Raw genomic sequence first — 17331 nt, forward strand, 5'->3', positions numbered from 1 at the left:
TTAATGACAGATGGCGTTACTCTTATTATTACGAACGTTTCAAATAATTTAGTATTCGGTCGACGCCAGATGTCGGGTGAGGTGGGGGAATATTGTAAATACGACGTATCTATAGTCGGATTTTTTATTAGACGAAGTCAACTGACGTTTACTGTGTTGTCAGTTTTTGATGAAATAAAAATAGTGTTGTGACAAAGTGAACGATTGAAAAAACTCCTGAATTAATGAAATTGCCTCGATTGTCTAGTGAATAGTAGGTACCGAATTGCCGATATCGGGTACGGGGTTCGAATTTTAGGCGTGCTTTGTACATTCAAACGAGTTTTCGACGAAATATTATGTTCCTATAGTATCTACCTGTACTGAATACCGAGTGTTTTAAACATTAAGAAAACATTGCGTGGAAGCTTGTAAGACTGTCCTATTTCCAATACATCATATAGTTGAAATTATAGATGTATAAACTATAGCAATTATAGGTAGGTAATGAAAATAAAAAAACTGATTCTAGTTACATTCTACTAGGAACATATATATTGGAGCACTTTAATACAATTTTATTGTAAAATATAAATAATATTCTTTTATAGGTTGAGATTAATGATTAACTCTTCACACTCATTGTTCATTCATGTGATTGAACGAGAACTGAACGCATCACTATTACTTTAAATATAGCAACATTATTTCACAAACTGACATTAGCTGCTGTCAGCTGGCTTCGTTTAATTAAAAATCCGACTATAGACTTATTTCTGACTAGCGGCCCGCCCCGGCTTCGCTTGGGTAGTAGCGCACGCGATGTAAAGAATTTTAGGTAAAAAAAAAATCACATTGGGTTATATTATTGGAGTTTCAGTAAGGATCTCTTAATTTTTTGAAAATATAATAAAATTAAATATAGCCTATGTCACCTGGGGATAGCGTAGCTTTCCAATAGTGAAGGATTTTTTTAAATCGGTTCAGTAGTTTCGGAGCCTATTCAATACAAACAAACAAACATTTCCTCTTTATAATATTAGTATAGATGTCTATCAACGAATCGATATTCCTTCGACATATACGAACAATTAATAAAAACAAAAACAACAACAGATTTTCTAAGATAATTTATTTCTTAAACATAAAAATGTACATGTGTCTACTGCTTCAACGTTCTACCGGTCGATCTCCCCAAAGACCACATCGAGAGTCCCGATGATGGCCACGATGTCCGCCAGCATGGAGTTCCTGCCGATCTTCTCCAGCGCCGCCAGGTGCGCGAAGCCCGGCGCCTTGATCTTGCATCTGCCAACGGACACACACAACGCCTTATGTAAATACCTAGACATAGCTATACACTGGGTGCTTTTTTTTTAGAGCCAACCTGGTGTTAAGTGGTCACTGGAGCCCATAGACATCTACAACGTAAATGCGCCACTCACCTTGAGATATAAGTTCTAAGGTCTCACGTATAGTTACAACGGCTGCCCCACCCTTCAAACCGAAACGCATTACTGCTTCATGGCAGAAATTGGCAGGGTGGTGGTACCCGTGCGGGCTCACAAGAGGTCCTACCTATTATATATTTATAATATAATATTTCGTAATTTAAAACATTAATAATATTTCGTGAAGACGCCGACCTGTACGGCTTGGAGCCTCCGTCGGAGACGAGGTAGATCCCGAACTCCCCCTTGGGAGCCTCCACGGCGGTGTAGGTGGAGCCCGGCGGCACCTGGTAGCCCTGCGTGAACAGCTTGAAGTGGTGGATCAGCGCCTCCATGGACGTCTGCGGGGGAGGCGGCGGTTAGTGAAATCAAATAAAAAAAAATATTTTTATTTAACATAAATGAAAGTACATACTTGTTGAATGTCAAAAAGAACTACCGCCAATTCACAAAAACTAGCCTCCGTCCTGAGAAGAACTGGCAAGAAACTCAGCGGGCATGTCTTTTTTTATTTTTTAAATATTAGATAATTTTTTTAAATATTAATTTTTACAGTGAGTATTATAACGTAACAACTATTACAATATTGAAATGCCTGGAGCGAGCAACTCATTCCCACTTTGTGCAATCTTCTAGATAATCATTGACTTTATAGTAAGCTTTATTGCACAGATTTTCTTTAATAGTTTTCTTAAACCTATGTATATGTAGGTTCTGAACATCTTGTGTTCTGTGTGGGCGCACAGACAAACACCCGAGTGACGTCGGGGGACAGCTGATGACTGCACAACTCCTGGTACAGAGGGCGGGTTACCTTCATCTCCTCCCGGGAGGGCGGGGTGAGCTTGGCGTCGTCGGTCTTGACCTCCCCGGGGGGCATGTCGTTGAGGCACTGCTCGATGATGCGGAGGGACTGGCGCATCTCCTCGACGCGACACAAGTACCTAGTGGAGGTATCACACACTTCAATATTTCAAATCTAAAAGGAAGATTCCATCTAAATACATTCACCGTGTTCTGGTCTCTTTTGGAGGGATCATCTCGAATAATTCCTCAAATCACTCTCCATGGAACAAATAAAAAGGCTCCGGAATATTTTTTCCCCTACCCACTCATTCCTATGTAGCCCAAGGGTAAGCGAGCTCACGGGCTCAACTAGGGAGAATTAGCCAACACTGGCCCTAGCAAGAGCAGCGCTTCGCAGAATCTACCACCGGATCGGAATCGCGACCCACTGAGAAGATCCGGCGAGAAACTCAGTGGACTAAAACATACATAGTAGGTACAAGTTGCAACGTGAATGAGGCGTTCAATTTGAATACAGCGCCATCTATCGGATACTCACCAGACTCGAACATACAAGCATTATGTCCATAGACTAACTTAGGCCACCCACTGTTAGCAAACCTATAGAGCTCACAGATAGCAATAACATTTTGTCATGCAACACTTTTTTGTTCTATAAAAAATTATTACGTATTATAAACTGAGGTAAAAACTATCCTATGTGTTAAATTGGATCAAGGCAGACATTTTGAAAAAAGATACTTTAAAATCGGATTGATAGTTTCGAAGTTCATCCCGGACAAACGTAATGACATAATTAGTTTCATTATCTCTTAAGGGTTACCTATCGTAGCAGTCGCCGTGCGTCCCTATGGGCACGTCGAACTCGACGAAGGGATAGGCGTCGTAAGGCTGCGTCTTGCGGAGGTCCCACTTGATGCCGGAGCCCCGCAGCATCACACCGCTGGAAACATCGCACGTTCTCAACGAGGAGCTTAATTAGTCGAGCAGTTGAGCGTCTCTCTTCCAAGCCGCGACGGTCGTACAAGCACGAGACCGCTTCGACAATCTACAAAGTAAATGCCGCCACCCACCTCGAGATATAAGTTCTAAAGTCTCAGTATAGTTACAACGGCTGCCCCACACTTCAAACCGAAACGCAAACAAGAGATGGAAGCCTCAATTGTGTAGTACGACTTTCAAACCAGAACGCATTAATGTTTTACAGCAGCAACGGGCTGGTGTGGTGGTGTGTACCATCCGGCAGTTCTAGGTCTGACCCTCCTAAGTCAGTACTTACCTGAAGCCGTAGTTGAGCGCGTCCTGCGCAGTGACCACGCCGATGTCCTTGGTCCGCTGCACCCAGATCCTGTTGGTGGTGAGCACGTCTTCCACCTCGTCGATGCGCTCGGCGAACTTCGACGAGAACTCGTAGATGTCGTCCATCAGACCCAGCGGCATGTCCTGGAGGTACACGCTTTAGGGTTAGTCAGCCAAAGTAGAGGTGTCAAAGCCTTCAAACAGACTACAAAACTGTTTATTAAAGTGAAACTTTTATTACATCGTCTTAAACGTTTTCGTCTGTGTGTTGCATGTCGCGTGACGGTCGGCCGCGGAGTAGGGATAAAGTGAAAGGCGCTCGTCAGAGCAGTCAAGGCCAATATGGCGGCGCCTATAGTTCGCAGCAGCTGACCGTGTAGTGTATAGACTGTTACTCATTTGTGCCAGTGCTCCACGCCATTTTGTTTATTTTTATCAGTGTTTAATGTAAATATTGTTTGTCAGAGTTAAATGTCTATAATTTGAAAAAATGTTTCACTTTTACCGTGATTTCATAAAACCACAATCCTTTTTTTTTAATATGGGCATTTTTGCCAGACAGAGAACCCTCCATAGGGTATGGTGACGGCAAAGATTATGTCAGAAGCTTCAGTCATTTTTATCGCTGTTGTGTGCAGGTGAGCCCACAGCCGACCTGATGGTGAGTACAGTCGCGCTTGGCTCGCTGAGCAGACCCCCCAAACTTTGACTGCAGCGAACATGACAGAGTTGGGACCCTCAGACACAGCCCACTGAGTTCCTCGCCGGATCTTCTCAGTGGGTCGCGTTTCCGATCCGGTGGTAGGACGTCTTGTGAGTCCGCACGGGTAGGTAACACCACCCCACCTTTTACTGCCGTGAAGCAGCAATGCGGTTCGGTTTGAAGGGTGGGGCAGCCGTTGTAAATATACTGAGACCTTAGAACTTATATTTCAAGGTAGGTTAGCGGCCACCTTTTAGATGTCTGTGGGCACCGGTAACCACTTAACATCAGGTGCACTGCTCTTACTAGTAGAAGTAGAATCTAGATTCCTTGAGGTCACTAGAATAAGTAGAAAAAGAGAATTTGGGTCATCGTTCAGAATCAGACCGCTATTGCAAAAGACTCACAAGCGAAACCCCTCCTGGTCTGATGTAGGCGGCGTGCATCCTGGCGCCGCTGACTCTCTCGTAGAACTCCATCATCTTTTCTCTCTCCTCGAACAGCCAGAAGAAGGGAGTGAGCGCCCCCACGTCGAGCGCGTGCGTGCCGACCGCCATTATGTGATTGAGTAGGCGGGTTATCTCCGCAAACAGAGCTGGAAACATTTATAGATGTCTTTACTAAGAAAGGAAACAATATCTACCTAGCTGCTGCAGTGTATATATGAATGTAAATTATTTTAGCAACAGTAATATTTTTCTTCTGAATATTAAGAATGGAGCGAAATAAAAAATGCTGCGTGTCTAAAACTTAGCCTTAACTTTAAAATCGAAACCTTAAGGTATGGTATATTATGGTTGAATTTAGATCTTTTCTTTTTAAATGACTACAAAACCTTTAGTCATTGATTTGGCCAATGTTACAGTATACACAAAAATTACAGGTACTCTGAGAAAAAATATCTAAATACAAATAAATTTGATCAGTTTTTCCATATGCGAATCTCTAATTTTAAGAACAGCACATACAAACACGTTAGACTAACTACTTTAAATATAAAGAAAAAAATTTACATATATAGAATTCACTAAAGTTAATAGAATTTCGATTATTTAGTTTTGAGGGGTAAATTCAGGACTCGTGAGGTCGATGACCTTTTGTACGGTTTCCATTACTCTGTAATTGAAAATACAATTTCTGATTTTGAGTTCAGGAGTCCTTAGATCTACTGTGAGCACTACTCACTTCTGATGTACTTGGCCCGCAGAGGAACATCGATGTTCAGCAGCTTCTCGACGGCCAGACTGTAGCACTGCTCGTTGCACATCATGGACACGTAGTCCAGACGGTCGAAGTACGGCAGGGCTTGGGTGTATGTCTTGTATTCGATCAGCTTTTCAGTACCACGGTGCAGGAGACCTATGTGAGGATCTGCTGCACGGACTGTCTGCAAATCAAAATACAGGCACTTGTTGTGGGATGTCTTGTGAGCCCGCATGAGTAGGAACTACCCTCAAGCTGTATATGCAACCTTATCATCTAATGTAGATTTAGAATGACAATAGACATTTACGTTGTTGACGTCTATGGGCAAGTGGAGCCAGAGCTCATTCCGTATGAGCAACGAAAACAAACCGTGTAGGTTACTGGTGGTAGGACCTCTTGTGAGTATGCACGGGTAGGTACCACCACGCTGCCTATTTCTGCCATGAAGCAATAATGCGTTTCGGTTTGAAAGGTGGGGCCGTTGTAACTATACTGGGACTTTAAAAGTCATATCTTTGTAGATGTCTATGGGTTTTTTTTTTTTTTTTTCGGGCCCAGGGCCCAACCTCCTACGAGGTCCCCGCGCCTAGCGGGCGCGCGGGATATGTGAGACTCAACGATCTGCAGGTGTTGAGAGCAGACCGCGGGCCCAAGGAATTTAGGGCCCACCCACTAAACGACTCCCCTGCACTCTTACACCCGGCGTCCGATCTCCGTCCGGGGTCAAAACCCGGTCAGAGTAGGGGGGTTCCCGCGGTCAACACTACAACCAGACACGCGGCGCCACCCCGAGGACGCCCGACCGACGGGTCGTCGAGGCGATAGTCGACGACCAACGACGTCAGTCTCTGCGGTACGGCGGCCCTACCAGGCCGCCCGGGCGATGCCACTGGTGTTCCGGGATACCCCGCTGGGCCAGAACCAGCCTGCCGGGTCGGAACGCGATACACCGCCGACCGGGTTGCTCTTCCACAGTATGCTCAGGAACGACAGCGACGACGAAAATGCGGACCGCATCGCAATCCGCAGCCGCCGACGCGTCGTCCCGTCCTCCTGGTGCCAGCGCGCTAGAGTGACGGTAGCGTGCGGCGTAGTCTCAACCCCCTTAGGTCGCCCCGTGACCATCACCGGGAGGAAACTGCCTCCTCATAGGGGCCGGAGCTGGACAAACGCCCTCCTCCGACCCCCGGCTCGACGGCGGCGGCACGGCGCCGAGAGGGAGGAAGAGTTCTCCCTCTCCCGTTCCGCCACCCCTTCTGCGAGATGGTGGACTCGCAGAAGTCGAGCATCGCCTGCCAGGACTCATCGTTGCCGAGCATCTCAGCCACGACGGTCGGAAGCGACAAGTCCGGTCCTATTTTTGCAACGAGGACGCGGCGCTGCTCCGCGAAAGCGGGGGCAGTACGCGAGCGTGTGCTCCGCCGTGTCCTCGTTGCAGCCACAGCAGTGGTGGCACTTCGGCGTCGGCTCCCTCCGGGCAACGAGGTGCAGGTAGCGACCGAAACAGCCGTGTCCCGTGAGCACCTGCGTCGCTCGGAAGGTGAGACGTCCTCGGTCGCGATTCACCCAGTCCGAAAGGACCGGGCGGATCGCCTCGACGGTCCGTCGCCCGTAGGCGGGGTCCGCCAGGCGGCGAGACCACGCCTCGAGCACGGCACGCCGAGATTGAAGCGCTCGAACTTCCGCCGCGCCGGGACGCGGCTCCCCCCTGGAGCGGAGATCACATCGCCACGCGTAATCCGTAGTGAGCGCCTCCGCTTCCAGGTCCCAGAGACTATGGGTTCTATGACTGTCTATGGGTTCCGGTAACCTCTTAACGCCAGGTGGGATGTGATCTCGTCCACCCATCTATGCAATAAAAAATAAAAAAGAGGCCAAGAATGGAAGATTTTATAACAGCACCAACATCAGACTGCTCTGAGAAACTGAGTTTAATATTCTCCAAATATCAAGACATACTGTCTTTTCGCATCAAAAGTGTACAATTTCCAAAAATATTCGAAATTTAGTTATTATGCGGAATCATTTGGTATCACCAGTATTTTTCTCATAAATACTGTCAAAAGAGCGTAGTTTACTTTAATTTTTTTTTACTATTTACAAAATTGTTTACTATTAACAAAATTAATACATAATTTTATCTTACTATAAAAGACAAATAATGTAACTGGTAAAAAATAAAAAATAAATGTTGCAAAGATGATTAATATTAAACCTTTAAAACACTCCTGTAAAATTTGTAAGTTTTGAGATTATACAGTTTTAATGTGAGAAGACAATACATGCATCAGCTAATTCAACTGCTGATGTTCCAAAATATCTCACCTCTCCGTCCAGTTCCAGTACGAGACGCAGCACCCCGTGAGCGGCTGGATGCTGGGGCCCGAAGTTCAGGATCATGTTGCGTACTTTCTTTTCGGCCGGTTTTATGATGCCTGAAAGATTATTATTTTTTAATATTTTTATAATTTGAGGGCAGAGTCTGCCTCATTCTAAGCGATTAGGTGATAAACACTTTCTTTATTGGATAGAGTAGATAAATGCTGAAGTCTCGCTACCTTATACAGGGTATACAAGTCAAAACAATAATAAGTAATTAATGAATCTCTATTACTATATATCGAGTTGATTCTAACAAAATCCTCTAGAACAGTGATTATCAAACTTATTTCTTTTAACGCCCCCTTTGAAAATTAATTATTTTTCAGCGCCCCCCATTTTTTATACACCCCTAAAACTTTAAAACCACAATTTCATTAATTTCATTAATAAATGTTGTATTAATTTTAGTAAATGTAGTACCACGTAGTACATATGTATTCGTAGATGCTATTATTGTTTCTTCATATTATTATATGTCCGTACATTGCTACAGAGCGTGTATTTACAAATTTGCAAAGTAAAAATGAATTCTTCTCATCAATATGTTTGTTTAAATTCAGAATTACCAAAATAAATTGCTAGTTCACTGTACTATTACTAAGCTAATTTATTAGAACGAAACTATTTTTGATGAATATCTTTATCATTAATATAAGATTCTCATCATAAGATAATTTAAAATTTATATTTCGACTAGTAAATAATACTACTAACAATAATAACTTATTAAACTACGAATAAGGTAAACCTGGAAGTCGTAGAGGATTTCATTTATCTGGGCTCCGTCATAGCTAGTAATGGAGCCTCCGAAAAGGACCTCAGAAGGCGAATCAGTATGGCATAGAGAGCTATGTCCCAAATGGACCGTGTTTGGGCGGACAGAAACATCTCGAGGAATACCAAAAAGCAGCTCGTCACCTCCCTCGTCTTTTCCATTTTTCTCTACAGCGCAGAGACTTGGACCCTCAAGAAAGCCGACCGCCAACGCATCGACGCGTTTGAGATGTGGTGCTGGAGGAAAATGCTCGGGATTCGTTGGACAGAACACTACAGAACAGAATGTTGGAACACTAACGGGGAAGACAAAGGAACTTGCTTCACTCTTCAAGCGTAGAAAGGTAGATTTCGCTTGCCTTCAAGAAACCAGATGGACTGATGCAAAAGCCCGTAACATCGGAGAAGGCTACAAACTCATGTATGTAGGCGCTAGGCATGGAAGAAATGGTGTAGCAATCGCTGTCAAAGCCGAACACCTCGAAAACATCTTAGAAGTAAATCGAATTAACGACAGGCTGATGTCTCTAAAAGTACTTGTTGAAGGGGAAGTCATAAATGTGATATCAGCTTATGCTCCCCAGGCGGGTTGTAGCAGGGCTGAAAAAGATAGTTTTTGGACAACTTTGGAAGATCATCTACGCCAAATACCTTCGAAGGAGACAATGCTGTTGGGTGGGGACTTAAACGGTCACATAGGGACAGAAAATAAGGCCTTTAAAAGAGTGCACGGAGGTCATGGATTTGGCACTATAAACGAGGAGGGGGAAGTTATTCTTTCAACAGCTGCTGCATTTGATCTTGCTATAACAAATACTTTCTTTGCTAAAAAGCCAGAACATACAATTACATACAAAAGTGGACAAACAACGTCGCAGATAGACTATATATTAGTAAATCGAGCTTACATAGGCCGGGTAAGAAATTGCAAGGTCATCCCGGGAGAATGCGCCGTTACTCAACATCGTATCGTTGTAATGGATATGCTTTTTAAGAAAACATATAAAACCAAAACATCTCACACTCCGGAAATAACCAAATGGTGGAACTTAAAAGGAGATAAGATCCCCGAATTCTGTAACCATCTGAGCAACTTGAAAGTTGATACTGAGTTGGATATTGACAATATATGGGATCACCTTAGCAAATCCATTGTAAAAGCTGGTAATATTACTCTTGGTCGTACAAAAGGTGGTAGAATAAGCAATAAAGAGACTTGGTGGTGGACAGAAGCAGTGCAAAATGCCATTCAAAGGAAAAAAGATGCCTTTAAGACCTGGCAGTCCACCCAAACTTCTGAAGACCAAGAAAGATATAAAAGAATAAAGAAGGAGACTAAGAAAATAGTGGCAGTGGAGCGCGCAGTTGCCCTAAAGACCATGTACGAGCAACTGGAAACAAAAGAAGGTCAAAAATGTATATTTAAGCTCGCTAAACAGCGTTGTTGGAGCACGAGGGATCCCACTAGATGTCGGGCTGTTAAAGATCCAAATGGTGAGCTTCTGTATAAGGATAATGATGTACTATCAGCTTGGCATCAATATTATGAACAGCTACTGAACCCTACTCAAGCTGCTATACAGTTAAAAAAAGTGGGCAGGAACATTGGGCTTATACCTCCAATACGTCCAAATGAGGTCAAAATGGCGTTAGAAAAGATGGCCAACAAGAAAGCCACGGGACCGGACGGTATTCCAGTGGAAGCTTGGAAGTGCCTTCGTGAGCACGGAATCGAAACGCTCACCAAACTTTTCAACTGTGTGTTGCGCTCTTCCAAAATGCCAGCGGCGTGGAGATTGAGCACCATAGTTCCTATTTATAAGGGGAAGGGCAGTAAGTACGAATGTAACAACTATCGCGGGATCAAGCTGTTAAGCCATACTATGAAACTGTATGAAAGAGTGATTGACAGCCGCCTAAGATCAGAGTGTTCACTATCCAAAAATCACTATGGTTTTGTACAGGGCTTATCTACCACCGACCCTATGTTTGCTCTAAATACGATCGCGGAGGAGTATCGTACAAAAACTTCGGCCATTGTATGTCGCATTCTTAGACATGGAAAAGGCATTTGACCGTGTGCCAAGAGATACGATCTGGTGGAGCCTTCGCAAGAAGAATGTACCCGAACATTATGTTAACGTCATAATTGACATGTACAGGGATGCGAGGTCAATGGTACGGACAGTAGTGGGTCAGACAAAACCAATAGCAGTTGCAGAAGGTCTGCATCAAGGTTCAGTACTGAGTCCCTTTCTGTTCGACATGGTTATAGACTCACTCACTGAGGTGGCGCAGTCCTCAGCCTCGTGGACTTTCATCTATGCAGACGACGTTGCTATCTGCACCGAGAGCCGCACAGAGCTACGAGAGGCACTCCTGTTGTGGAAACAGCAGTTACAAGCCGGTGGCCTAATATTGAGTGTTGCGAAGACACATTACATGTCTTTTAATGACCCAGATCCAGGTGACAACAGTCCGATTTCCATTGACGGTCAACTTGTAAACATGTGCGATCAATACAAGTATCTGGGTACTATGATGCACAGATCTGGAAATTTAAAATGCAACATTCAACACCGAATAGCCGTAGCGTGGCTAAAATGGCGAGAAGTAAGTGGTGTCACCTGCGATAGGAGGATGCCCGTTAAGCTCAAGGGTATGATCTATAAGACCATAATAAGGCCTGTTCTTATGTATGGCAGCGAAACATGGGCAGCAACCAAAAGGAACGTACATACCATTCAAGTTGCTAAAATGAAAATGCTGAGGTGGATGTGCGGCGTGATTAGGCTCGATAAAATCCGCAACGAGTACGTGCGTGGAAGTCTAGGTGTACGGGACATCGCCGACAAGATGCAGGAGAGTAGGCTGAGATGGTATGGTCACGTGAAAAGGAAGTCACCTGACTACGTCGGAAATTTGGCGCTACTGCTCGACCTCCCCGGTCGGAGACCTAGAAGCAGACCCAAGACAAGGTGGAGGGACGTAGTGCTGAAGGACAAGAGAGAATGCAATGTTGCTGACGAGGATGTCGAAGACAGAGCGAAGTGGAGGAGTAAAGTCAGGAAAGCTGACCCCACCACCATGTGGGATAAATAGCTGGGAAGAGAGAGAGAGAACACAGAACCAACGAATCCATTCTTACCGAACTCAAGATTCCAATGCGCCTCAGCACTACATGCGCGCGGAGGAGTTTCGAGATCCTTGGACATATCGCTAGAAAGGGAGGTGACAATCTGGAAAAGCTGCTGGTAACAGGCAAGGTATGCGGGGGAAGGCACAGAGGCAGAAATCCAATGCGCTGGTCGGACCAAATACGCTCCACTCTCAATACCTCAGTTCACGTTGCTATCCACACAGCCGAGGACAGGCAGGAATGGCGCAAGATGATGCAGGAGAAAGTTATTAGAGGAAGCCACGACCCTCAGCACTGAGGATTATCGACGCAAGAAGGAAGGAAACTACGAAAAATTATTTAACATCATTTCGTATTATAGTAATAAAGCGTTTTTATTATTTGTAATAATTAATATCTATACTAATATTGTAAAGAGGAAAGATTTTTTTGTTTGTTTGTATTCAATAGGCTCCGAAACTGCTAAACCGATTTGCAAAATTCTTTCACTGTTTGGAAGCTTCACTATTCCCGAGTGGCATAGGCTATAATTCATTTTTGAAAAAAATTAGTTATCCTTACTAAAACGCCAATAATTTAACCCAAGGTGTAAAAAAAAATACCTAAAATAATCTTTACGTCGCGTGCCCTACGAAAACTATTGATGATAGAATAAAATAATGTACTACGACTTTGTAAAAAACATTATTTTACAAAAAGTGTCGCCACAGCATATGTCTAACTATTATAGTTATGCCGCAATAAGTGTTCTTTTATTTAAAAAAATGCCCCTGGTAAGACACGGAGTGTCTACCTACCCTACCTTTGCCGACTGGTGGCTTCCTACTTGGAGGACAGATCGGTCACGTATACTAGACACGGTTGGATCGTGCACAGGTTCCAGGTCGTGCGCGGTGTTCCACAGGGGTAGGTGCTCGGCCCCCTTTTGTGGAATATCGGGTATGACTGGGTACTGAGAGGTGCCCTCCTCCCGGACCTAATCGTAATCTGTTACGCAGACGACACGCTGGTCGTGTCCCGGGGGGGTGTTTTGCTGAGTTTGATCGTCTTGCCACCACTGGGGTGGCGCATGTCGTCGGCAAAATCAGGAGATTGGGCCTCGACGTGACACTCAGTAAATCCGAGGTCATGTGGTTCCACAGGCCCCGGAGAGTGCCACCTGTCGATGCCCATATCGTGGTTGGAGGCGTCCATATCGGGTCGGGGTGCAGTTGAAGTACCTCGGCTTCATTCTGGACAGTCGTTGGACCTTCCGTGTTTACTTTCAGAACCTGGTCCCTCGTTTGTTGGTGGTGGCCGGCGCGTTAAGCCGGCTTCTTCCCAACATCGGGGGGCCTGACCAGGTGACACGTCGTCTCTATACGGGGGTGGTGCGGTCAATGGCCTTATCCGAGGCGCCCCCGTGGAGCCAGTCACTGGCCGTGGGGGTAGCGAAGTTGCTGCAACGGCCGCAACGCACCATCGCGGTCAGGATCATCCGTGGTTATCGCACCATCTCTTTCGAGGCGGCGTGTGTACTGGCTGCGACGCCGCCTTGGGTCCTGGAGGCGGAGGCGCTCGCCGCTGACTATCAGTGGCGGGCTAACCTTCGTGCCCGGGGCGTGGCGCGTCCCAGCCCCAGTGTGGTCAGAGCGCGGAGGGCCCAATCTCGGCGGTCCGTGCTGGAGTCATGGTCCAGGCGGCTGGCCGATCCTTCGGCTGGTCGTAGGACCGTCGAGGCGATTCGCCCAGTCCTGGACTGGGTGAATCGTGACAGAGGACGCCTCACTTTCCGACTCACGCAGGTGCTCACTGGGCATGGTTGCTTCAGTGAGTTCCTGCACCGGATCGGAGCCGAGCCGACGGCAGAGTGCCACCATTGTGGTTGCGACTTGGACACAGCAGAGCATACGCTCGTCGCCTGCACCGCATGGGAAGGGTGGCGGCGTGTCCTCGTCGCAAAAATAGGAAACGACTTGTCGTTGCCGAGTGTTCTGGCATCGATGCTTGGTGACGACGAGTCGTGGAAGGCGATGCTCGACTTCTGCGAGTGCACCATCTCGCAGAAGGAGGCGGCGGGGTGCGTGAGAGACGCACAGGCCCGCCGCCGTCGAGCGGGATCCAGGGAGGCGGATCTCGCCCAAGCCCTGGCCCTTAAAGTGTTTCGGGTCTCCCTCAGATGTCGGCCTGGGGACCTAAGAAGACGACGTGCAAGCTGCTCTGCACACGTTTTACGCATGAGGATCCGGGTGATGGAAGGCCGGCTATCCTCAACCCACGCTGGTTCTGACCCAGAGGGGTATTCCGTAGGATAGACCATTCTAACCGGCGTAATCTAGGCGGGCTTCGGACAGCTGGCCGACCGAGAGGGCTGGTGGTCGTAGCGCCGACGACCGCCAGTCCGGCGTCCCGAGGGGGAGGGTGATGGGAGAGATGTGCTCCGCACTAAACGCTTAACTTTCCCCCTTTTGCCTTTTCATGAGCTCTGTCTCATGCGAGGGTTGGATGCTGATTGTTCAGCGACAGGAGGTTTTAGTCGGTTCGACTCCGACTTGCCCCGCCCTCCATCCCCAGTGAAGGGCGGAAGTCCGGCGATTTCCTCCTTACAAAAAAAAAGGAACGTGTGGCACTCGGTAACTGCAGCGGCAAAGCTATTGGTGTGGTTTTTCATCACGATAACGCTAGACCTCACACATCTTTAGCCACTCAGCAAAAATTAAGAGAGCTTGGCTGGGAGATGTTAATGCATCCGCCGTATAGTCCTGACCTTGCAACTTCAGATTTCTACCTGTTTCGGTCTCTTCAGAATTGTTTCTCAGAAACCTATTATTATATAGAAATAAAATAGTAAATAATGTTTACAATAAGTGAGCTGTTTAGGCTTACTATACTATTTGACATTGGACGGTAATGGGTAAATTGTAAAAAATAATAATCTAAGACAAGTTTTTGAACAATAATTATATACGCATCTCCATTTTATATAAAAATTATGATTCTTACATCAGTAATTTCTTATAAAATGCTAGGAAAAAGCTGTAAAATGATCTTATGTTAAAAACAAGAAAGAAAGTAAAGAAAACCTCAATTTGTGTTAGTTTACGTATGTGTAATATTTTAAAACTCTGCATGGTAGTTTTTGTTCTAATTTTTAAAATAATTTCTGGTGCAATGTAATCAAGGTAAAATTACTCTAATTTTTTAACTATCATCGATCATGTTCCGCAGAAACTTGTTACAACTTGATTGCGTACGGTGTGTGGGCTATCTATGTACGAAATCTATGTTAATTATTTTAAGTTTTTATAACATCATACAGGGTAGAAATATAAACTAATTATTCGTTATTGTGTAGTAGGTGAGTTTTAATTTTAGTGAAATTTAAAATACTATAAAGTAAATGAAATTACAAATTTTACAGCGCCCCCCTAAACCACATCAACGCCCCCCATTTTTTCCTGGGCCCCTTAACGCCCCCCTCTAGGTTTCAAACGCCCCCCAGGGGGCGTTATCGCCCACTTTGAGAAAGACTGCTCTAGAATATCATTTAAACTAGGTCATTAAAAATAATACAAGCACTTAATCCAAGAATGTATGTTCTTACTATCCAAAATAAATAATGGATACAGTAAAAATTGTAATACTAAAAAATTATCATTCATTAAACTACGGAAAAAATGACACGACAGACGATGAAAAGTTTAACTAACTTTTGTTTTCTCTTTGATTTTAGTGGGTTGTAAGTTAGAGACATAATTACACTTACTTTGACAGTTTATTATGTTTTAACACATCACATTATATTTTAATAACGTTAATATGGGTGATGGAGGTTTAGGCACATTTAGTCCAGAGGTCTTTATTGGATATAGTGGCTGGCCAGAATATTCTGAGTATCGACCTCAAGCACTTATTTACACCTGCGATTGGTTCAGGGGTCTTGGTCACTCTCTAGGTCTCACTTCCAAACAGGAGAAACCAGCTTGCTCCTCCTGAAGAGTCACAGCGATTTTTTTAAGACTTCCAGTTTAAAGGTAATCTAGCCACACATGTCATTGAACAGGACACACTCTACGAGTTTACGGCGCAGCAGAGTCAAAGTATCATCAATCGCGTTTGAGTGGCAACCACTTGGCAGGAGAAGACCTGATCGCCCTGTACATAATGGCACTGTGGAGAGAGAGATCAGGACTGCCAGCACGACCTGGAGCGATATTTTAAAAAAAAAACATAAGCACAAGACAGGGTCAAGTGGAGACAGCTTGTGAGGGCCCTATGTACCAGCAAGCTGTAGGATAGCAACAACAACAATGTTAATATGATGAAAACGGATTTAGATGTGAATTTGTTATGATTGATTATGGTCAGTACTAATTTTACTAAATGGGTGCTAGAGGTATTTGCGGCATAACAAAAATGTTTATGTGCCACATTAATTACTTACTGTTATAAGGAACAGGTTTCAATGATTTGGTCGACTCATCGGGATACATGACTGGCCCTTCAAATTGTTTCACAAAGTCTAGATCAGGGAACCACCGGTGCCCATCTCTTTGGGAGCTGTAAAAGTTCTTATAGTGAGCTCTGTTAGCCATTAAGCTATCGATTTCTAGACATTAAAAGCATATCCAATCCTCAACACTACAGCAGGGATTTTTTTATATTATATTTTTCATTATTTGTTTCTTTTTATATTTCTAAAAATAAACATATGAATTTAGTAACTCTATAACAATAGCTCTACTTATATCTCGTGTATAAAATGACTTAAAGAGTGCTTTTGGGAGATAACTATATTTGCAACACATTTGGGATGCTGTTGTACCCTATTATTTAAATTCTTACTCAGGGCTGTAAGATTTCCGGTTAGAAAGTCGTTCATCTTTAGTTGAGATCAGTATCATTAAATTTGGTTGTGGAAGACTATGTGTGAAATGTAACAAAATATTATGAATTTAGTTATAAGAGTAATGTTAGATACAGAGTCGAGGCAGATGGAGTCAAAGTTGTTATTAAGTTCCTTTAATTACAGATGCGAATTAAACGAAGTAGTTGTAAAATTATTGAGTTTGCAATTGTTTATTTTGTTTGAATTCATAAATAAGTTATAGTGAATTAACCTACAATGTTACATAATTTTTTTTCACTTTTGCTCAATAGTTGAAAACACTCATTTTATAATTCTGTATTTAACACTCACTTCACATTATGAACAGCGGGAATGTTCTTTAATAAGACCGATTTTTGGCCGAAATTAGGAGATTTTCGCAACAAAACATTGAGAAGGGAGGCCATTTTTGACAACTCCGTTCGAAACGGAACGTTTCGTTTCTCGTCAACTTATCATGTTGTCAAAACGCCAATATATAGTCGGATTTTTAATTAGACGAAGCCAGCTGACAGTAGCTAATGTCACTTTGTGAAATAATGTTGCTATATTTAAAGTAATAGTGATGCGTTCAGTTCTCGTTCAATCACATAAATGAACAATGAGTGTGAAGAGTTACTCATTAATTTCAAACTATAAAAGAATATTATTTATATTTTACAATAAAATTGTATTAAAGTGATCCAATATAATAATATGTTACTAGTAGTATGTAACTACAATA

General features: G+C 44.1%; 1 protein-coding gene across 1 annotated transcript; it reads right to left on the bottom strand.

Annotated features, from left to right (window-relative positions):
* Positions 1-1094: 1094 nt before the first annotated feature.
* Positions 1095-17079, bottom strand: ND-49 (NADH dehydrogenase (ubiquinone) 49 kDa subunit). Its single transcript, XM_028183512.2, has 10 exons — positions 16920-17079; positions 16164-16279; positions 7771-7880; positions 5425-5626; positions 4647-4834; positions 3517-3680; positions 3061-3180; positions 2245-2374; positions 1626-1771; positions 1095-1287 (listed from the first exon to the last, which is right to left on the bottom strand). The coding sequence occupies exons 1-10, from the start codon at positions 17012-17014 to the stop codon at positions 1158-1160; spliced, it is 1401 nt and encodes a 466-aa protein (XP_028039313.2). The 5' UTR covers positions 17015-17079; the 3' UTR covers positions 1095-1157.
* Between the last annotated feature and the right edge of the window lie 252 nt (positions 17080-17331).

The sequence above is a fragment of the Bombyx mandarina genome, chromosome 23 (genome assembly GCF_030267445.1).
Source record: "Bombyx mandarina strain Sakado chromosome 23, ASM3026744v2".
Classification (NCBI taxonomy): Eukaryota; Metazoa; Arthropoda; class Insecta; order Lepidoptera; family Bombycidae; genus Bombyx; species Bombyx mandarina.

Bases quoted from the DNA above. Each gene is read 5' to 3' on its own strand.
- ND-49 (XM_028183512.2), bottom strand. From the start codon at position 17,014: ATGGCCTCCCTTCTCAATGTTTTGTTGCGAAAATCTCCTAATTTCGGC. The intron at 3,681-4,646 runs GTGAGTCTTTTG...GTGTACCTCCAG, and splicing joins GACCAGGAGGGGTTTCGCTT to GACATGCCGCTGGGTCTGAT. The intron at 3,181-3,516 runs GTAAGTACTGAC...CGATGTTTCCAG, and splicing joins GCGCTCAACTACGGCTTCAG to CGGTGTGATGCTGCGGGGCT.